Raw genomic sequence first — 22,929 nt, 5'->3', positions numbered from 1 at the left:
ACTGAAGCAAGGGGAAAGCATTTACTGTCCTCACTAAGAGGATCAAGTGCTGATAAGCAGACTCTGGGGGATTGGAAGACAGGTTTACTCCTCCTTCTCCCACAGGGACTTCTCACAGTAGCTCCAGGCCCCTCTCAGTCTGCGCAGTGATGATAAGGCACAGCTGAGACCCCCATTAACATCATCTGCTTCTGAAACTACCTGGAATATATCAGCATTAGCAAGTCCCACCCACCAGAGCAGTGCTTTGAGTGGGGTCAGGCTCCTGACACATGCTGTATTCCCCTTGCAAATGCTATGAGGGGTTTCAGGACTGTATGACTGAAAGTATGAGTAAGAAATACACCAGTGAGGAACAATGAGGGTAAGTGAGAGACAGGAAGGCACAGAGCCCAGCTTCATTAAGGTAGTCTTTATATTTTGAAAAGCAATATTAAAAAACACTGGAAAATGCAAGATAAATGTAACAGTTGCTTCTACAAGTTTTAACCTTGTATTGCTTGGCCATTTTGACATATAAATTATTGCTTACTAGCTCTCATAAATACACAACACAATTAATATGTACAGAGGCAGACAAGCATGTAAGATGAGAAGGAAAACATTGGCGACATTGATTCTAGTAAATCAGATTATTTCATACATACCGAGTCTCATAGCGGTGGATAACTACTAGCTGTAGTCCCTGAGAAGTTAGGTAAACACCTTGGTTTGGGATTTTCTATTTCATTACTCTTAATGCAAGCTGACAGCATTATGGCACTCAGAGAGAACATAACAGGCAGGTGTTCTTCCTCAGCCCACTGACTTCATCCCAGTACTTCTTAACGGTGTAATACAATGACAATAAATAGGCTATGCAAATAAATATTACTCTGCTAAAATGTTTAGTATTTACAACTTTCTTTATCAGTTTACAGCCACATCTTATTGTTTCCTATACCCCCTTTTATTTTTTTCTTGCCAGTGTCATGCAAATGGAGTTAACTTTTACCTCAGATGGGGCTAGAATTAAACGTGTCATGGAAGCCTTTTCCTTTGTTTAATTATTCCTCCTAGCTATTCATGCAAATAGGCCCAGTACCTAACCATAACCATAGGTGTGACTGCCATAAACTCAGAAGATTCATTAATTTTATCCACGTAACATAAATTGGGAGGGGGAAGAATGACTTAAAACTCACAGTGTTACCTGTGCTGGGCCCTGGCAGAGACTGCGTGGGACCCCCATCTCATTCACTTCTCATTCACCAGCCACTCTTTAAAGTGCCTGCCTGACTGCAGCTCAGCTCTGCAACACTTCAGTTGTTGAAGGAAGACTCTGTTTATTACAGATTATGTCTAGATTTGGGTTATTTGCCTTTCCTTTAAGGTAACAGTTGGAAGATCTATCTTTGCAATGTGACACCTACGCATCAAAGTTGGGCCTCCAGACCACAAAGTCATATTCAAATAAGAAAGGCCACTATGAAAATTAACTCATCAAGTTTTAAAGAATAGCCCAGTTAGCCATAACACAGATAACGTGCTTAGTGCTGGCTGTGTGCCTTCAAACTGGTTTTCTGCCAGCTGTAAGGGCTGACAGCACCCAATTCAGTGTAGAGTTGCAGTGTGCAGAAAGCCAACATCCAGCCTGGCCTGGAGCCCACTGGTGCAGCATTACCCAGCCACTGACTGCAGTCAGTGAGATGCCTTCAGGTTGGCTTCAGCATGCTTTCCAATCAATGCCTGAGCAGTCATCTTTTTTTCCCCCTCTTCTTTAATTTCCTTCATTTATCTCTGGCATTGCTTGTGGCTTCATCAGCAGTAACCACCACAGCTATCACAGAGCTGAATGCAGAGAAACAAGGTACTTTCTTATGCTCCCTCTCCCACATGTTTCAACAAAACAACTCGTGGAGCAGAGTATTGTATGAGCATAGTGCATGCAGTCGGGTCCAAGCTCTTAAAAATAATGCCACATAATGAGATTTCACAAGGGGGAGCTCAAAAACCAGCAAACAAAGCAAGTAATACATCAGGGTGGGGATTCAGGGAGTGCTGTAGCCAGAGGAAGAATTGCAACAAAACAAGAAGCAAACACAACCCGTGGTTTGTGTTCTTACACTGCAAAAGGAGCCCAGTGCAGGTAGTGTCCTCATCTGAACAGTTTTGGTCTGTTTGCACAAAAGAGTTATTTACAGTATGTGCAGTCACATCTACAGAAGAACGTAGCAAATTTTTACTCCATGGCCAGCAAGAGTTTATTTTTTCTTTTTTGTTCTTTTCACTGGGTAAAAAGAAGATTTTTTTTTTTCTAAAAAAACCAAACCAAAACAAAACAAAAACCAAACAAAAAATTATATAGGATTTGAGAATAACAAAGTACAAGCAAATACATTTCTGAAACATCTGTTTCCTTTACAATAGATCTATACAGTATTTCACAGATGGGAAAACTGACTGCATTCTACAGATTCCCCCACAGACTACCTGTTAAAGCTGTTCTTTAATCCCTTTAAACCAGAGATAAAACTGTGATGAAGAGCATGCTACTTCAGTAGACCCTCATGTCAGTAGAGCAGCATCTTCTTGGAAGTCTTCCTCGTGTGGAACACATGCAATAGAGAAAGGCAAAGCAGTGCAATGCATCCACCTCCCTGCTCTGCAAAGGGACTGTTACTACAAGTCTGTGTACAGACCAGCGTCAGAGTAGCACGCTGCCTATTGCCTGTGGCATACACCAGATTATTTTGGGATAACTTCTTCACACTAAAAACCAGAGCTGCGGTGATAGTGGTGCTTAGGCTTAGGTCAGTCATACATAGGACATTAGAAATGCCATCTTGGTATGTGCTCAGAACTACTTTCAGGTATGTGAAATTGAAGAGGACCCTAATAATGAGAGCCTGCTGTGTATGCAGGTGCTTCCCTGGTATCCTGTAAGGGGTACCCCGCTGCTCTTTAGAAACTGGAAGTGTGCACAAGTGAGGTGACATTTTGCCTGCTGGAATAGAGTATTTCCAGAAGGTTAGTTAGGAAGGTAGGCAAGCCTAAACATTGCCTTGGAACAGACACAATGCAGGCTGTAATCTAAGCTGATAAAAAAAAAGCTCCTGCTATAACAGTTTATTACACATTATCTGCAGGAGCTGATACTAAAACTGAGATAACTGAAAAGGAAGAAATTCATATATTTTTTGTGTACAAACAATCGTGTGTCCAGGAACCGCAACAAAAGTGGATTGGCTCTGATAGTGTATTCTATAAAGCAGGTGCTTGAGGGGCCAGAACAGTATCACCTCTTTAGTTCTGATCTCCAAATCATGACAGGCTCTTGAGTTTCACCTGGTGCGCTGCCTTTTTATGTTTCCATTCCTGGTTGTCTGCATTTATCTCAAACAAGATGTTCCGGTGACTCAGGGGAGCTGCACGGATTGCACAGTATTTTTGGCAGCCTTGAATTAGCGAGGTACGTACTGCGATGAACTGAGAATCCCCTTGCTGCATGTTGCTTGTGGAAATGTTTTGCTGCTGTGACACGACGCTTCCTTTCTTTCTAATACTGGCAAAATCTGCATTGAAAACTACAGTGGACCAAACCATATTTTCACAGAAACCAAGCTCCTGAGCTCAAAGAATGCTGCTCCATTTGGTGACAAGTGGGGATGGCACCAAGCTTGCCCTGCAGCTCTGTGAGTAGCTCCTTTGCTTGCTCTGCCTGATTTTCCTGTGCATGTTGTGTGAGCTACTGATAAAACTCAGTAAACTGTTCTCATATAGGGAAGCAACATGCTTAGCATAAACATTCACTTAATTCAAAGTGCTGCAGTTACAAGGTCTACGAAGCTGTGTACGCTCACGCTCGCGGCTCTATCCTGTGAGAAAGCTCAAAGAGAGCTTGCTGGTTGTCGATGACGTGCAGGTGGTGGATGTATGGCTTCAGTTCGTGATGCTCTTTCGAAGGAACTTCATTGCCTACAAGACAGAGAAAGAGACTGGGTCAGAAAGCCAACCCTTGCCTGCTTTGCATTTCTGTGAGCCATCACAGCACCTCCAAGTCCCCTGTGTGCCACCATGTCAAGTGCTGCACAGCGACTCAGAAGGCAGCTGTTCTTTTATGGGTGCTTGAAAGGCTAGAGGAGCTAGATTTGCAACTTACAACATGAAGGGTGGCTTAAATAGAAGATAGTTTCTGCTACAGCTGTTGTGCCTGGCATTAGCCTGGGGAACTCACTGCCTGTGAAGCCTTCCAGCAGTGCTGGTGACCAGCAGAAATGGAACAGGAAGAGCTGCATCCAAGGCTGCTGAGACCCACTGAGCCAGGCAGACAAAATGATGAGATACATTGCCCTGTGCTGCTGACTGCTGACAGGCTGTCGAAGGTCGAAGAGCTCTGCTCTAGTCCATTAATAACATTGCCACCAATTAAAGAAGAAAATGCTCAAGACTTCCAGAACCAATCAGCTTAACCCACACACTCCCTCCCCCTCTCTTTTGTTTCATTATCATCCTTTTTTTCCACACTCTCCAGTTACACCAACAGGCTTTCCAGGAACCAACCATCCTCCTCGACTCTAATGAGCACTATTTGAGGCAGTGTAACACTGGATGTCAAAGCAGCAGCTTCTGCATACAGCTGCTAATGGTGCTCCTGGGCAGCAATTTTCAGGAGCTATTTCCAAGCACTTCTCTGACTTCAGAAATGTGGGTGAGAACATGAGAATGTGATAAATCTGTGTCAGAACACGTCGGTGACCTTTCTGTTCTTGGGGAATAGGCTCGCAGCAGCTGTGCTGAACACACTGAGGAACATTTGTATTTCTCATTAACACCTGAAATTACAAAAGCTTGAACTATGTTATTTGTTCAGGCTGCTTTGCTTGATTTTGGAAACACTATTATTTGTTTTCAGGATTTAGTGTGTACAAATAAAATATTATTTCCATTAAAAAGGCATTTCAGTCTTGCTTGGAACCTAATCAGCTTCTAATCCGGAAACATTTTGGCCTGCACGCTAAATACACTTGATACAGTTCATAAGCAATAACAATATGCCTTGCTTGCTTTTGTTTGATTTTTTTTTCCTACAACAAGATGCCTGCCACTCTCAGGCCAATCTGGGAGTTGATGCAGTAGAAAGATTCACAATCCTAAGAGCAAAATAAGCCCACTAGAAAAGGAAACTGTCCATAAAGTCTCAATAAATATTCAGTGAATTCATTTCATGCCTAAACGAATATAACAAAAAATAGAATGCCTACAGGGATATCTGTAAAAGCTGCTTCTTAAATGCCAGCTTCGCAATAAATCAAGTCTGCAGTAAAATAAAATAACAATCATGCACTTCAAACTACCAGATTATAAGATAAATCTTGGGTATTAACCTCAGATTTATGTTGCAGTGTTTACAAAACCACTAAAATATATATATATAAACAATGAAAGATTTACAGAGAGGCAGCAAAACAAAAAGAATCATGAAAGGAACCAACGTTATCATTTCATAATGGCAAATAAGAGGCATTCTAACTTACAGAGGTGCAGTTTGGATTAATCACTATTTCCTTCAGCACCTGGTCTAACTGAATAAAAACAAAAAAAAAGGCATGCCCTTCTCCTTCTCCCATTCTTTATATATATCTATGTAACACAAAAACCATAATGGCAAGCAACCTTTGTTTAATAAAAACTGTGCATACGTGCGGTAATTTTATAGAACAAAGTGTTCAGCGGAGATCTTAATAGTACCTATCATTCTCCAGAGTACATTATTAATAAGTACCAATTTTTAATATTCTTTTTGTCAGGGTCTGTGCTCTGTGCTGACAGCTGCTGAAAATACAGCTTAAAGGAAACGATTCAAATTCTTTTTCCCCAGCCACGAAAATCCTGCATTCAGGCTACAGCAAAGTTCTAAAGCTCTTTGGACAAATTGTTTTTAGTGGCCTCAGTTTTAGTCATTACATGTTTAGTGTTTCTGGTTTAAAAACGATAACCACTTCCTCAAATAGTGCTGTGTTTGTCCCCTTCCTGCACTTAACCTCTCCGCAGAGAATGAGAAATGCTGAGGAGGAGAAAAACAAGGTTTTTCCTCTGTTAGCAAAAAACAAATCAAGGTAGGGTCGTCTGGCATGGGTCCTTATGATCAGATTCTCTGGTGTCTAATAGCACGGAAAGAGAAAAAAAAGAAGCCTTTGCTTCATAAGCTCTCCAGTATCAAAAACAAGCTGAACTCATCTTGCAGATTTTCTCTGTCAGGGGCGCAAACGCAGCCAACTCCTTTGCATCTAGTCAATGAAACCCAGAGGATCTTAGTGTATTCAAGACTTCAGCCATTGCATGGAATGTCCGTTAAAAAAACAGCAAGCAAATACTGATGGTGGAAATCAAGTGAAAAGCCATGGTAGAATCATAGAATCATGGAATCATCAAGGTTGGAAAAGACATAAAAGATCATCCAGTCCAACTGTTCACCTATTACTAATAGCTCCCACTAAACCATGTCCCTCAACACAACATGGTAATGAATAACAACTTTCAGCATCTGGAAGCCAGGACATCTCATAGATTTACAGAAAATATTGAGATAACTCAGTAACCATCAACCAGTGCTAAGGCTCTAAAAAGGCAAAAGAAGTAACAAATTCTGGCTACTCACCAAACTGGTTATTTCTGCAATGTCTCAATGACCGAACTGTATCTGCAATCATGTGCTGCAAAGACAAGACATAAAACATCAGTGTAAAAGTCTGAGAGGGTTTCCGTCATTAGAAAATTCTGAAAAAACTCCCTGGCTCACACTGTAAAGCAAAAAAAAAATCAACTGTAGTGAAGTAGAAAATGAGGAGAGTGGGAGAACAGGTCCTTATTGATATCGCACAGATTAAATGAGAACAACTCCCTCAGAGCCTATGGCAAGCAGTAATGAAAATAACCATACAATTACTTATTTTTGTTCCTGCGTCTTCTATTAAACTGAAAGCCTACAGGAGGAAAGTCTTGCAGGTTGGCTGGATGCTTCTGATCCATCTCCTGAGTTCTTGTTCACTACCTGGGGTTTCCAGTATTCTGCAATCTCTCCCTTTGTCTCCATGTGTCTAACTAGGCTGCAAGCCTTCTATGGCACAGATAACACCTCTGCGTACATCTGCATGCTGCCTAGTGCAATCAGGTGTCATTATCAGGCAGTTTTCTGTACTGTGATAACCAATACGCAAAAATAACAGCCCACAGCCTTGGATTGAGGAAACACACTGACAGCTCTGTAGATACGCACCAAGAAGGCAATAGTGCAGGTACACCATTTAGAAAAGGTTGGTGCTAACAGGGATACACAACTCTCTTGTCCAAAATAGAGAATTCTGTCCCATTTTGACAGGTCAAAGTATAAACAGCAAAACACAAGGCACTTTCCACACTCACAAGATGACTACCTGCAGATCATGGAACTAAAGACAGTCCTAGGTAATTGGAACAGCATGCTCCATTGCAGAAGAAAAGAAATGATAGTGAACTAGTCTTCTTTGTGGCTCTAAGAAGGATGTACTTCCAACCAAAGAGGAAAGATTTTAAAGTTCTGAGAAAACAAAGCCTTGGGAAAATGAAAACTTGAACTTTGATTCTTCTTTCCAGTGCAATAATCAGAAGTAAGAAAGATCAGGAAGATTCATTCTTAGCTGCTAGTTTCTCCCATTTTCCTGTGGTGACAATGTACGTGGTTTCAGCAGCTCACAATCTCATGCTCACATTCCCCTGTGGTAGAATAAAAGCCATCTATGGATCACTGTAAACAGAATCATTATTGATCTGGAAGACTACTGCAACTGCCATATAGTAATGCCACAAATATGGTGGGGGAGGAGATGAGAGAGACCTGCCTTGAATATTCACTGAAACAATAGTAGGAGTGGAACTTGATGCTACATAGGAGATTTCTCTTTGGTACCTCACAATACGCATCTGCAAATATTTCTCTTTTGAGTTACAAATGTCTGTCCATTTTACTGTTCTAACAAGTCATAACTAATGATACATTATTACTATTATTACTATTATTATTATTACTCCTCCCCTTCCCAACAGGAATAGGGAGAGAATCAGAAAAAAAAAAAAACCAACTCATAGGTTGAGATAAAACTACTTACTGAGGGAAAAGCATAAAGATAATAGTTACAACAACATACATATATATGTATATATAAATGAATGTATATAACAAGGATGCACAAGCAATTGCTCACCAGCCCTTTACCAATGCCAGTTAGCCCTCCAAGCAGCAGAAGAAAGCAAGATGAACCCTTCAGAACTCCTTTTGCATGATGTCATATGGTTTGGAATATCATTTCAGCCAGCTTAAGACAGCTGGTCTAATTCAGTTCCCTCCCAGTCCTTGGGCCCGTTGCTGCAAATGGCCTTGTCTCTGTACAACACTATTTAGCAGCAACTATAACATCAGAAGTGTTATCAACTTTTCTCCTATGTCCAAAAAGTAACATCATACCAGACACTCTGAAGAAAACAATTCAGTCCCTGATAAAACAAAGACAATGCAGAGGAAATACAAAGGTTTAAGGTTGGTTTCTTTCAGGCTCAGGTCTTCAACTTATGAAAATGGGGATTGTTCACTATAAATCAGCAAAGTGTACTCATTTTAACTAGTGTTGAAGTATTGCTCTTTTTATTTATTTGACTGCTTTGGTGATCTAAAAGTGAAAAAATAGAATTTAGCCAACAACTCTTCACCAAACATGGTAACTAATTTAAGCAAACTGCAGCTAGCAGTAATGATGTAACATCTCGTGAACTGCTTGTATTCTCACATCTCCCTCAAAAATAAGCAGAGGTGGAATGGATTAGCTGTCTTCAGCAGATTATCTTTAAGATCAGAATGACACAGAACAGCTCAACTCTTACCACCCAGAGAGCAGCACTTTCAGGACCTCTCCACAGGAGAGAGCTTATCACAAGCAAAACAGCACATCTTTCTTGGAATCTTCTTCATATTCCTTCTGTCAGTGAATAAGGTGGGTTTTCTGTTGTTGTTTTTTTTCCCCCTATCTCTTGTGTTTCATTCACCCTGCAATCATGGCTAGCTATTATGCTGACATCCCTACACTGATTATAGAGAAGTTCCACCGTGATGTCCCTGACTTCACTGTTAATAGTGTGAGTACTGAGAGAGATACAACTTCCACTGATACTGATGCTATAACATTTTCCAGCTGCTACCCTTTGAAATTGGCTTTTAGAATAGATCCCATTATCTCACAAACTGTCATTCTTTGCTGTTTCACTCTTGGTAGTCACTGTGGGGTTCATCTCAAGACTGATTCTGGAGGTGATGGTCTGGCAGCAAAGAATCTATTTGTGTAACACTCTCCTAAAGCAGAATCCCAAATCTCCCTTCTTTACTAGTCTAATTAGACTGCCTGTCCATTACCAGTTCTCTGGGATCCAACTGTAATATAAAAAATTCAGCATATTCAAATACAGTTTCCTGACTGTTTAAACAAATGCTTGCATACCATTAGTGTGATAAGTAACACCTTTTTTTGTGGGTTTTCAGCCTACCATCTACCTTGGGATCATTCACACTTCTTCAGCTGATGAAAGCAGAAAAGAATGGGCTTGGGAGTTGCAAAGATATTTGGGGTGTGCAGGAGGTTGAAAATCTTCAGCTCAGTGCTGAATGTACAATGTAAGATGTCATTATCTAAGCCAGTAATGGCCACTGACCTGTATTAAGGTTTGTTGGAGTGTGGCTAAGACATGTCCTTGTTAAGATATGGGTGATGGCTGCCCACTGAAAAAAACTGAAGCTACATTTCAATGAAGCAGCTCAGTAAATACAATGGAAATATCTTGAGGTGAAACAGTAAAAGACCATCTTTTCATTTATTCCTTCAGATTTCGTATAGGAAGAGGGTATGGAACTAAGTATTGATCTATTGTAAACTAGAGTTTACCCAACACGGATTTAAATAAACCATTGCAATTCCTTCAACTTCTGCTATTACTGCAAAACATTACAGAGATGAAAGATCATTTCTTTTTCTCTTTGCAAATTCACTTCTTTATATTTTGAATTAACTTTGTCTTCACTGCAATCATGTCATGTCAAATCAAGTTCAGTCACGGTAGGATTGTTGTGGCCATGATGGTCTAAGAATATAAAAGAAGCAGGGATTGCAGTAAAGGATTATATATTTTAATAAGCCAACTGAAATTATTGAGGAAAAAAAACAATGGTTCAGGCAAATCTTCCTTCTCGTCAGGTGTCTAATGCAGATCTGAAATATTTCATAAATACCTACTCGATTGAAGACATAATAAACCATCTTTGCTTTGAAATTCCTAAGTAGAAACTCTACACATTTATGACAGTGAGTAAGTTTCTTCCCCAAAGCAGTAATCTGCTATGGTAGAATAATTCTTTTCTTCTTTTTCTGCAACAGTAAATTTGCAGGTGAGGTTCAGTGGCTTGATCCAAACTAAGCAGGAGCCAATGTCAACCCTAATTTTTCTCAGAAGCCAGAAAGAGCTCAGCACAATGTAAAACATCCAGGAAGACTTCCTTGGGACAAAGCCCTTACAAATAGAAAAGAAACATGAGCATATACATGGTGATGTGTAATGTTCCTTGTTAAGTAAGCTCATGCACACAGACCTTAACAAGCGAACCACCAGGACACATATACTATCTGAGTTCCAATTACACCCATAATAAAATGTCTTCTAAGCCTCCACTTCCATTGCTTGTATTCATATGTATACAGGCAGCCATGAGACAGCAGGTTCCTCAGGGCGTGATCTGACTAACAATTCCGAGGAAGCATCAGTGTCAGCAACACTCACCCCATCAGCATCACACACACCCTCCCCCATTAAAATGCCCATTTATCTTTTTGCATCAGAATGGTGAAATCCTGGCTCATTGAAGTCAATTAGCAAAGATCCCACCACCTCTGGAGACACAATGGTGACAGCAAGGACAGGAAATCTTACCAAGCAAGCCCAGCACACATTAAATGTATACATGATTGAACAACAAACAAACAAGGTCTGGCTAAAGCTCAAATAAGAATCAGATCTTTCGTATTCACTAAATTAATATGTGGGCCAGTGGGGGGATTTTAGTAACAATTACTGTGCATCAAGGGCTAGTTTAATTTACATGTTAATTGGATGAACTTCCAAGAGGCAATGAAGAAGAACATGCTAATGAGTTTTATGCAAACACCTAAAGGTCAAACAGTTAATGGACTTGGGACAAGAAAACCTTTCATTAAATGCAAATCAGTGTTCTCCAATTCTGCGACAAGATAAGGTGCAAAAATCAAGTAGAAAACACAAAAAAGGGGTCTCAGGTTCAAAAGTCAAAGTCCACATCTGCTTATAAGTTGAAGGGCAATGTACATTATGATGGGATCTGAAAAAAATCAGTTCAACATCTGGATCACGAATAACTCCCTGTTTGCATGATCATTCTCAAACAAGTGTAAACATGTGGAGAAAACAGTTAGAAACAACTCCCCAGCAACAGCCATCTGGACTCACAGTCTCATGGCGCATCAGGAAGCAATCAGGAAGAACATTTTGGTTTTTTGATCAAATACACCAGCCCAACAAAACCAACATGTCTCCATACCAGCAGTGTTCAGATATATAACCTATGGCTTTCAGTGCTACAAAATGTTATCAGCAAAGACTTGGTGCAAATTAGACAATCAAACGTTCATTGAGAATGTCATGGCAGCACAGAGGTCCCATCATGGCTGGTGTAGAAAAGCCCAAAGATATTGAGTGGTCTTCTGTATGAGTTAGTACAGTGGTGCGTACATTCAGTTTATTTTACACTTCAGACATTCATTTATTCATCATCTAACCTAGATTATACATTTTACTTCAGTCACAAATGGTTAAACTAGAGATACCTTTTTGTTAGTGCCTTGAGACAACAGAAATGAGAGAAAACTGGAGAATGGAACTGAAAAGAAAAAGCCTAGGAGGTGGTGCAAAGGAATAGATTCCCCTGGGAATAAACTGAGCTGACTGTACAGCACTGATGCTGGGTACCTTTGACTTACCTTACCCATTTTACAGAGAAGCGGGGAGGGAGGAGTGAGAAGAGGAGCAGAAGAAGGGGTAGGGGAGAGTTCAACTGTCGGCTGTTTTATCCTGTTTGCTCTTCAAAGCAAAGTTAACCTCTGTTTACTTCCTCCTGATTCACTCAGATTAAACTCTTTTTAGTCATATAAGATAAAGACGGGAAAGGAAAGAACAGGAATTTCTGTGAAGAACAGGAACAATAAAATAAAGCTTACCAGCTTTTCAAAATTAACAAGGTTATCCAGAAATGTTTTGTTTCCTTCATGAATGAATGTTACATCTGAAAAGAAAAAAAAAGTTAAAGAATTATTTTGCAGGATTTTGTTTTTCTGTACAAATAAGTGATATTTCTAAACAGCAACTAAAAGAAAAAGATAGGAAAACATCCCATTAAAGATTATCGTAACACCTTACAAAAGGCGAAAAAACCTTAGCATAGACACTACATAGACATCGTAACAAGAGGGTTTTCAAGTCAGAGCCCAGAATTCTTATTAAATCTGAATTCCCCATGGAGTGCATGTGGTGCAGAGAATGACTGGGTGCAAGAGAAGTACCCAGCATGACACATGCTTGCAGGATAGATCCAGCCATGATACCTGGGGCTGTGCCCAGGCTGGGACTGAGTTTCCAAGCTGTGAGCTCCACAGGGGCAGAGACACCAGGCTTGGGGGCAGTTCTGACACCCTTTCCTCTTTCTTCATTGCAACTCTCTCAAGTACCCCCAGGGAAAGCAGTGAGGTTAAACAGAGAGCCACCAAACTGGAGTTCATTGGAGTTCAAAAGCCTTGCGTGAGGTAGGTATTACGGCCAGGGAAACCTTAGGGAATCAAAACAGCCTTACACAGCATTGTTGGGGAGGATTTGCAAAGACAAAAAAAGGTCAGTGGGAGGAACCGGAAAAGGTCTATATTTAGCTCCAGGAAGGGAACTGAACGCACTGTAATGGGTGAGAGGGGGAAAAAAAATAGTAATTAAAAAAAATCAGGCAAAACAAGTGCTGCTAAGATTATGATTATAACTGGAACCGGAGGTCATTTTTGTCTGTTTTTCTAATGCATACGAGGACACAAAGCAAGACTCGTCTGGAACATGAGATACCGAGGTCACAGGCAGACTTTGGCAGTGCATCCTCTGGATGACACAAAGCAGCACCACCACCAGACCCTTCGTCTCTCACTTTGGCCACACACTGCATGGATGTGTGCGTGCCTGTGAGAACCGGGATGGATGAGAGAGCACTGATCTAACAACATGGCACTGACACCATTCCTTGGTAGAAACCACAGCTCTCCCTGCTGAGGTGCCAGTCCCCAGGACAGCTGTGTAACTGCACATCTCAGGATCTCTCTGGGCTCCCTCTCACATCTACTTGGTCCCCTAGAATTGGGGGATTTTAGATCACAGAACCTGCAGCTGACGCTGGGGGCTGCTTTATTGTCTCGCTCATCCTACTCCAAAACAGCCAACCTGATTTATTTCCTTTTGTTTTAAAGATTAGCTCCGTGCCTGAGGGGGATTTTGTAATTGCTTAGAATGGAAATGTTAATGGCTTAATACCAGCCTGGAAACCCAGAGCTGGGACTCATTAGGCAGAGCTCTGCCTGAGGGGTGCTGGAGAGCTGGGAGCTACTCAGGCACTCCTGAGCAAGTGGGGTAAGCATGGGGACACCCTGGGCATGCTTCCACCACCTCTTGCTCCTGGGCAGCACTCTGAGCATATGGAGAAAGGAGGGCACAGGACCAGATGCACCTTCTCCATCTTTGAGCACCAAGGGAAATGGACAGGGAAAGGACAAGGCTTCATGACCCTGCTGGCAGGCAGGCACTACTTGTCTCTGTATCAGCACAGTTAAAAAACGTCACCTCTAATGAAGAATCTCTACTACAAGCATAAATTTCCAGACAGCTTTTAAAGTCTATGACTGCAATGGATACCTCTGAGGGTGGAAGAAACAGAAATTTGCTTTGTGGCCAACAACTATGAGTCTAGATAAATTCAATGGAGCAGAAAATTGCATCTGAGCTATGTTGTAAGGGTACAACACAGCATTTTATTGCATACTTGAAAAATCTGCCTGACTTTCTAATGCTGTGTCTCTCTGTAAGAGAGCTCCAGGTTTAAAGTTAATTAACTTTAAAGGGACACTCTGAAGCTATTTCTCATTATTAGAGCAAGGTTCTTATTTCAATTTTTTAACTTGAAACTACTTCTATTCCTCTTGTGCTAAAATATAGGATTTTGTTGATTTATTAATGATTTCTGTGCTAACGTCATAGAAACTGTTTTGCAAATAGTCTTAATACAAGCATGCTTGATGGAGAACAAAGTCATAGAACAGCCTGGGTTAGAAGAGACCTTAAGGATCATCCAGTTCCAACTCCCAGCCACGGGCAGGGCTGTCCAGGGCCAAACCCAACTTGGCCTTGAACACCTCCAGAGATGGAGCATCCATGGCTTCTCTGAGCATCCTGTGCCAGTGCCTCACCACCCTCTGAGTAAATTTCTTCCTACATCATACGTACTGTGCAATACATTGGGAATTGTCAGCCCTGGCAACATTTTCTTCTGGATCACCATACTGAAGAAGCTTGCTGTGTTATTTTGCAGTGTCTCTTCACTATACAGCACACTTCAGAGACACAAGATTGCGCTGCATGAATGCTTCTTAGGTGCGTGTTTTTTCACCCCTCTCAGCAGTGCAGTGCAAACATCATTACTACAAGTTACTTGTTCAGGTTTGCCTTCCTTTGAAGCCCTGATAATTATATCCAGCTGAATTAATGCAAACAACTTAGAAGCCTGCCAAGAGGAGAAGTGCCTTGCGGCTACCAAACCGTCACCGGCTTATTTGGAGAACTGTCTCCAAACATGTTAAACTTGCAGCAGTAGCAGGTTAGCAGAAACAGCCTAACGAGAACACTTTTGGAACACAGGAATAATCAAATGAATTTGTCACATTCTAGACAAGGCGATTAATAATTAATGACACCGATATAATGGAATAACCGAGATACCTGCCACTGCACTCGCTGCCCAAGACATTGCGCTAGCAAGCGGTTTTGTCACACCTTTCAGCCTGCAGGAGGACTGAGGGGCACAACCCATTCTCTCTGCTTTACAAAATGAGTGATGTCAGCTTGGCAAGGCCAAGCAAACCACACCAAACTGCAGTGGGGCACAGCATGGAAAATGCTGTGAAAATTCCCCTTTCTTGTAGATTTCATTGAGTGTGCCACATACTAAATTACAAATGAAAGAATAATCTCCTTACGAGTATTTTAACTAACCTCCACAAATTTTTGCACATGCGCTCAAGTGACAAAGAAGAGCAGATAAGCTTTAACATTACCTTTCAGAAGTAAGGGCATGAAGGGAATCTTCGGAGATTTCATTTTCTTGAACGCATCTCTGTAAGCTTTATGATTCAGCGAAGGGTCCTACAAAACCATTTGGGTAATAGAGAGAAAAATCAATAGGCTATAAAAAGAGCAATTCTAAATCCATTATCGGCTTATGATCCAAACACAACTTAGATACAAGAAGGTTTCTTCAGGAAATGAGGTAGATAAAGGTTTTCAAACTAGGTGGCTTACTAAGCTGAAGAAGAAATGTAAACAATGAGAAGAACAGAAGTAATTACGTTCCTCTTGATGAAGCAGTTCTAAAATTGGAGTAAGCTGCAGAACCGATACACCTCAACTACTCCGTAATTTCCCCATGATTTTCTATTAGCCAAATTCCTTTAGCTTTCTTTCTAGCACAAAATGTTCCCCTAGAGCAAATTGCTGATAAGTTTCTTCTTGCGAAAAATACCCACAAGCTCACTCCACCCTCCCTCACAAAAGCAAAATAACAACCAAACAGAAACACCTATTCTCAGATCGATGAAACATACTGGACATTTTCAAAGAAAATAAGAGAACATGGTTCAGTGGCGTTGTGCAATTCAAAACCTCATCTCAATTTCCTCTCTAAACAAGTAGTTTTGTACACCAGCTCCCAGACAATCTTGAAAACACATTAATTAATAAAGGACTCATAGTGCAGCAGCATGACAATCGTTAAAGGCTGGATTTCACGCTCCCTGCGCTAGGCAGCGATCTCACCAGGCACCCAGCTCTGACAGCCAGAGGAAACACTTGTTTACTCAGCTTTGATAATGGAGACAAAGATGCTTAGCTTCTGACTACTTTATTTTTATTTTATTTTTAAGTCAGCTGTCCTCCTTGTCTGAGATCTGCAGCACATTTCTTCGGACAGATGATTAACAACCAGCAATAGAACAGCTTCCAAACTGATGATAATGGTGAACAGGTGAAACGTTTGCCTCGCTCTGCCCTTCCTCCAGCTGTCAGGAGTGCAACCTGTTTCTTTTTTGCTTTTCCAAGACCATCTCTGAGCTCTGGAGGGCTGCATGGCCTACAGCAAACCTCTGATCTGACACAACCAGGTTCTAGCTCCAGTGACAGGCAGGCTCAACGTAAATTAGAAAGAAGGATGGTAGGTAAAGACACACAACTCTGTTTTGCTGCCAGGGCTGTACTTACTGTCAAGCTTTCCAGTTCTGTGAAAAGTTTCTTGAACTTCCCAGGAATTTTCTGAAGTGGGGAACACAAAAAAAAAAGTAGGGCTGGTAAAAAATAAAGGCAAACAAACAAGAACAGAGAAATGCTGATGTATTTATTTTTTTCCCCACAGAACGGATCTGTGGATGCCGGAGCTGCTCTACATCCTGCAGCCTCCATACCTTGTATCCTTTTACAAAAAAAGCATATTAAAAGCTGCTTTTATTTACTTCCCATGATGGTGTCAGAGAACTCTCATAAAAAATGAGTACCTCATCTCTGATATCTCGTTCTAATCTGACAGGGAAGGATTCCTTGAGAGCCTAAGCACAAAATAGCTTCTTCCTTCATCTCTTGTATGCTAACGCCTACTCTATTCCATAAGCATCTGCTGGCTGTATCTCTAAGATGCCTTAATGGATTTACATCATTATAGCCAAAGCAATTGTTCTTTAATTTGAATTTTACTGCTGGTATTTCAGTAGGGTTTGTGGGCCTGAAAACATGTATATTTTTTCCAGCTGTGCTGGATAGTCCAGTAGAACTTATCCTTTTACTACAAATCCTGCCTCACTCATGTGCATATGTACACCCTGACAGCCACAATGACACTACCAGGGAAGAGAGATTCAGAACAATTAAGATTAAGTGGATGTGCCATATGATTAAAATGCTAAAGTAACTGGATATGGAGTTGCAATTGCACATTTTTCATATCTTCAATCAGGGAAAGTTAGGGTCATTAAAATACTGCATACTGTAGGAAAAAAAAAAGGTAGAATATGCTTGGGAGTACAGTGCATGTTTAAGAATTCAAGTGCAGAACCAACATAATTTAGTGTGTAAATGGTTGCTTAAATTTAGGTGGCTTCATTTACATGTGTAAGTAATTATAATTAATTTATAAACATTGCTCTACTTTCCAGAAGTCACATTACTAATGCAAATAACCTTCTGCTTTTGAAATTTGCAGTGCAGTGAAGTTGTTTCTTTTTTTTTTTTTTAAATGCCTGTGACTTCATAAATATTTCACACTCAGGAACTTGACATATTTACAGCGATACATATGCAGAGACACTCCTTGTTCAGACAAACAACACAGTTTATTCTTCACAGGGAAGTCCACCAGAGGCACATGATCCCTGGAAGGGTCTGACCATACAGGAGAGTTCACTGCTACATGAGCAAGAGAATCACACACTGTTGCCAATAATACTTAGTCTCTTCCAGTCTTCTACCACAGCCTAGATTAAAGGGATGAAGACAACCCATAGTGTGGAGCGAGGTATTTTAGAAACCAGAGACACATGGGGATTCTGTAATGCATGTATTTTTCCTCTATACTGTTTGTTCTATCTGTTATTTAAAGGTAGCCTCGACTATCTGAGTCCCTGCAAACTTAATCCCAAAGCAGCAGTCATTTCACTGCCCTCATTTCTCTTCATGCCAAAGTCACTGGCATATTCAGTGCTGTTTACATATGCATGATTTCATGTGTTAGATAGCTTTGCAACCCTCCAATGGCCACTGGGTTTCAGCTGCTGGTACTCAAAAGCATCTCCAAGGCATTCATCTAAGTCTTTGGGTCACAGTAAAGTTTCTCTACTGACTGATTTCAGCATGAAAAACAAATAATTAGGAAGAAAAGGTAATTCACCAGTACACAACATACGAGAGAACTGGTTTTGACGGGATCTAAAGGATACAAAGATGTGTCTTACCTCCCAGGTCTGAGACAGCCGGCTGACAGATGCAGTGTTGAGACCCATAACAATGGCAAAGAATGAATTCAGATTTCTTTGGGCTTTACAGCTGTGGGATAAAAGTATGAATGTTGTATTCTGATTTTTTGTCCTCAGAATAAGAGATAAATGGAAAGCACAGGTATCCTAGGTTACTGAGTCCAATTTCAGCTCTCAGCACTAACATACAATCATCTTCCACATAATGAACTCATTAAACATCCTACCATGGCCACCTGCAGTCTAGGTGATGGGGTCTCTAAGAAGTTTTTTAGCAAGTGTTCCATGTTTCATCAACCCTGTTGTTGGCAGGTTATTTTTCTTCCTTTGCTGTCGGAAGTAATTTTCCATTTTCACTGTTCAAGTTACTCTCTTCTGTCCTTTACCATACAGAATAAATCCTTGACCTCCACTCTCTTGTATTATAAATATTTTCATCCCCTTTCTCATTTTTTCTGCAAATTGTACATCATTGGTTCCTTCAATTTCTCCTTGTGGCCATGGATTGAAGTCCATTTCTCCATATTGCTATTATTTTTCATTGAATTCTTTGTATTTCATTTTAACTTCCTTCTTTCCTGCTTACTGAGGAGAGGTAAAGAGACAGTGGGGAAGGAAGGAAGAGCACAATTACTGCTTTCCCTCTAAGTTCTTACATCTTTCTCCTGTGCAAGTATAAAATAAAGTATATCTACTCGGAACAGCATCACACTTTATCCTTGTCTTTAATTTGTCATCTATTATCACCCAAGGACCTTTGTCACAGCACTGTTCTTTACAATCATGCATTTATTTCTTCAGCTTGGTATTAGAATTCCCGAGCTGAATTACTTTGCATCTATCTAAATTAAATCTTATCCCACTGTTGTTTGCACATGCCACAAGGAGTCTTTAGATCATTCTTTTTTTCTTTTTTCTTTTATCCTCCAATGCATTTGCAGTCCCTCATCATTTTTATTGTCTGAAAATCTGATTAATGTTCTTTTTACATATCCCTATAAATTAGCTGTAGTTCACACTAGTTTCAGTACTACTCTCTATGGAATTCACTTGATACCTCTATTCTTTGACATTTCCCTACATACAGTCAGTCCCTCCTTATTTCTAGTCAATTAGAAAATATGATATCTAGAAATCCTGAGCCCTTGTCAAAGAAGATTTCACTTCCATAGATTCTTGAAGATGGCAATAGACAGATGTATATTTTTGTGAGTACGAGAAAGACAGAATCCTAAGATGATTTTAAGTATGAGTGAATCCACTGTCCTCACTGGGATTCATCATCAGAGAAAAATATGTGCCAGTGCTTTAAACTGGAAACTCTCCAGCACTTGTTACAAGTTTGCATAAAGCTCACACTCATCACTGCATACCATCTTTAGCTGGTGCCTCTCACTTAATTTCAGTTATCTTGAAGTTAATCCTGACTCTGTTGTTTGAGTTCTTTCATCATTAAAGTCAGGCAGCTCTCAGAGGTAATCCTCTGTGAAACAACAAAGGAGTCCAACACAAGCTGGATAAACTGCTATCAGAGGACCCAATTCTCTCAAGGAATGGCAGAAAGAAGCTATGTATTTCAGTCAGCCACCCCTTGAGCAGCATGAAGGCATCTGTTACAATCCATTTATTCCAACACTGTGCTGAAATGCTTCTCTAACTCCTCTAGATGCTCATTTCTAGCAACATGCTAACTCATTTTCTCTATCAAATCACTTGTTTTCTGTTTTAGACTTTCATCAACAGAAGAACAGACATCTGTGTGTCAGTAACTGTCTCTCCTTAAGTACTGACATACTTGTGTAAAGCCTTCCATCTTCTACAGGTGGAGTTCCCTGAACAAAGAAACACGCACACACACACACACACACGCACACTTAACATAAGATCTCAGATCTGTTATTTTGCTGACAAAGTGGAAATCAGAGAGAGCCTCCTTGCTGATTCTGTGGGAGAAGGAAGCAACTTGAACTGCTCAGAGCTCCCTGCCTCCCTCCATCATAAATAAAACAGCAGGGCTGCTTGGATTGTGCCTCTGCTTGGAACACTATCCCAGTACCTTAATTGTTTCCCCTTTATCAACTCTTCCAGAATTGATGAGATACAATCATATTTTTGCTTGGAAACATGCTTTCCAGAATTAAAAAACAAAAAAAGACCTCAAGCAAAATACACTTTGTTCTCTCTGCATATCTGTTATGTCAAAATCTACATGCTGGGTGATGGGTGCTTCTTGAATGCACTGGGAGAGCTTGTCTATCATTTACTGACAACTGTATTTAGTTTCCACAACTTGGACTACCCACTTCACAGACATGGAATTAACTGAGACAGAGCAACATTCTAGTCTAGAAACAAATATATCTACACTCATGTGGGACAGAACCATTCACTTTCGATGTAATTGGGCCAAGCATGGCCATTGATAAGGCATTACCATATACCATAGAACTTACAAACTAAATCAGATCACATTTATGAGTTACACAAGATTAGATTAGGAGAATTAATTTTGCCAAAGGCACTGCTTCAGCAGACAACAGGCTTTTGTATGAAACTGCCTTGCAAATTAAATCAATCCAGTTGATGAGGGAAACAAATTATACATTCTCCATGAACATGCATATTCAAATACTGCAAAAGACCAACAAGTGGAGAAAGAGGCAAAGAGAATGGCTGCACGTATTTAAACTGCTCTGTTCCCTTGGTTACCAAAATAGGAGCGATTTCAGAGGAAAAAAGCTCTCTGTGTATACTACATATATGTATGCTGTTCCAAGGCACAAAATAAATGCCAGTACTACTTACTAATAGTGCAAGAATAGACTGCCAAATCTCATTAGTGAACAACTGTCCTGCTCCAATAAATTAAAGAGTACTCCAGACACGATTGTATACAGCAACAGATTACTGCAGCTAGTTTCCTTGCTTATTAGACCTTCCACATTTAAAAAAGAAGGTTCTGTTTTCTTACAGTCTTTGGTGAATAACAGTGTTGCTACTCAAATAGCTTTATACTGGAGTTCCTCAGGTTATCCCTGCAAAGATCTCTTCTATGGAAGGAGATATTTCTGCAACATCATCTGCTGGGAAAGAGTTGTACATTGTATATTCCACCACATCTAGCTTCAACAAGTCTGTGCTGTTATTGTTTATGGGCTGTTTCACCTAAGTATGCTTACTACACTGTAAACTGTTTTTTGCCTTTGCTCTTGCACCTAACTCTCCCAATAAATATTCATGTAATGCACACATATTCAAGACTTTGTATTGTAATTTTAGAAACTTACTGTGCAGCAATCTTGATGAACTTTTTGACTAGCTGTACACGTTTGCAGAGCTGGCTGCAGAGAAGTATCTCAGTGGCAACCCAAAGCTGGACCTCGTTGCATCTTTGAAGTAGAAGACTGAGATTCTCAGTGTTTTCAGCACTGCCCTGTCTGCTGAACGTGAAGTATATCAGCTCTTGCTGGAAGACATGAACAACAAAGAAAAACAGTTTAAATGTAAATAGGGCATGATTTAGTAACAGATGGCTATTTTTTATTGTCCACGGGCCAATCACAAATGATTCATGTTTCCAATCCGGTTTAGCAAAGTCTAGAGCTGTATTTCAGTATGTAAGTGGACTGAAAGTCCTGCAACACTCCTTGTGAGATTTCTTGCAGTTCCACATGTGGTTACACCAATCTGTTTCTTTCTGTATTTCATCACTCCTACCCTAGTGTGAAAAAGCAGCCGTATAAGAGTACTGCAGAGTCTGAAAAATTTCCACTCTGATTTCTTTTTAAAAATGACTGACTTTTCATGAATAGAAGAGCTGCTCGTGCCTTCTTGCCTTCTGTGCAATAAGCCTTGTCTAGCTCTAGTTTTTGTGATTAACCTGAATAAAAGAACTTGAAATGAAATCTGATGAGAAGCAGGAGAATTCCCATGTTGTTTTCTCAAAAAAGCCATCACACTTTTCAGTGAGTGATATTTTCAAGTGACGTTTTGCAGCGTGAGCTGTGTTACTCAGCAGCTCACACCAGAATCTATCAAAGTTGCTGAAATAATCCAATGGACACTGAAGTGGGTTATTATACCCCTTTATAAATCCTGTCCGATATTTTTTATCCCATTGAAGCCAAACCAGGGCAGTATTATGAACATCTAAAGTTGCTGAAATATTGTATGCTGTTGCGATTAAAGCCATATCAAGGATGCTTATTTGTGGAATCACATATTTAATGGAATAATGTTGAATGCAAAGCACAACCTGCATAGACAACACGTGAATATGAATATTTTTTGAGAATAATCATGATTTTTTAATTTCTTTAGGCAGATGTCAGTAAAGCCCATGAGATATGCAGAGGACATGAGATGCATCACCACAGGGAAGCTAAAAACCTTTGACAAACTTTTTTAGTATCAAGGATTACTGCATTGCTCTTGGATCTGATTCAGTTAACATCACCACAGAGAAATCACACTGTCATGGTGATGAACTAAGAGCCAAGAATGCTGATGCTCCAAAACACCAGTGCAA

The 22,929-nt window shown here is 40.3% G+C and overlaps 1 protein-coding gene across 4 annotated transcripts in view; it reads right to left on the bottom strand.

Annotated features, from left to right (window-relative positions):
- Positions 1–397: 397 nt before the first annotated feature.
- The window catches only part of RAPGEF5 (Rap guanine nucleotide exchange factor 5), a 143,394-nt gene continuing 120,862 nt past the window's right edge, over positions 398–22,929 (bottom strand). For all 4 annotated transcript variants that reach the window (XM_015853738.3, XM_015853739.3, XM_085538495.1 and 1 more), the window contains 7 exons: positions 21,689–21,867; positions 18,381–18,471; positions 16,642–16,692; positions 15,444–15,531; positions 12,306–12,370; positions 6,641–6,695; positions 398–3,957 (listed from right to left, as the gene is read on the bottom strand). In XM_015853738.3, the coding sequence (XP_015709224.2) occupies positions 3,839–3,957; positions 6,641–6,695; positions 12,306–12,370; positions 15,444–15,531; positions 16,642–16,692; positions 18,381–18,471; positions 21,689–21,867 (648 nt within the window). In that variant the 3' untranslated portion in view covers positions 398–3,838. The remainder of the gene's footprint in view (positions 3,958–6,640; positions 6,696–12,305; positions 12,371–15,443; positions 15,532–16,641; positions 16,693–18,380; positions 18,472–21,688; positions 21,868–22,929) is intronic.

The sequence above is a fragment of the Coturnix japonica genome, chromosome 2 (assembly GCF_054131305.1).
Source record: "Coturnix japonica strain WE chromosome 2, WE-NBRP24, whole genome shotgun sequence".
NCBI classification, from domain to species: domain Eukaryota; kingdom Metazoa; phylum Chordata; class Aves; order Galliformes; family Phasianidae; genus Coturnix; species Coturnix japonica.
This window is presented reverse-complemented; position numbering and strand designations above follow the sequence as displayed.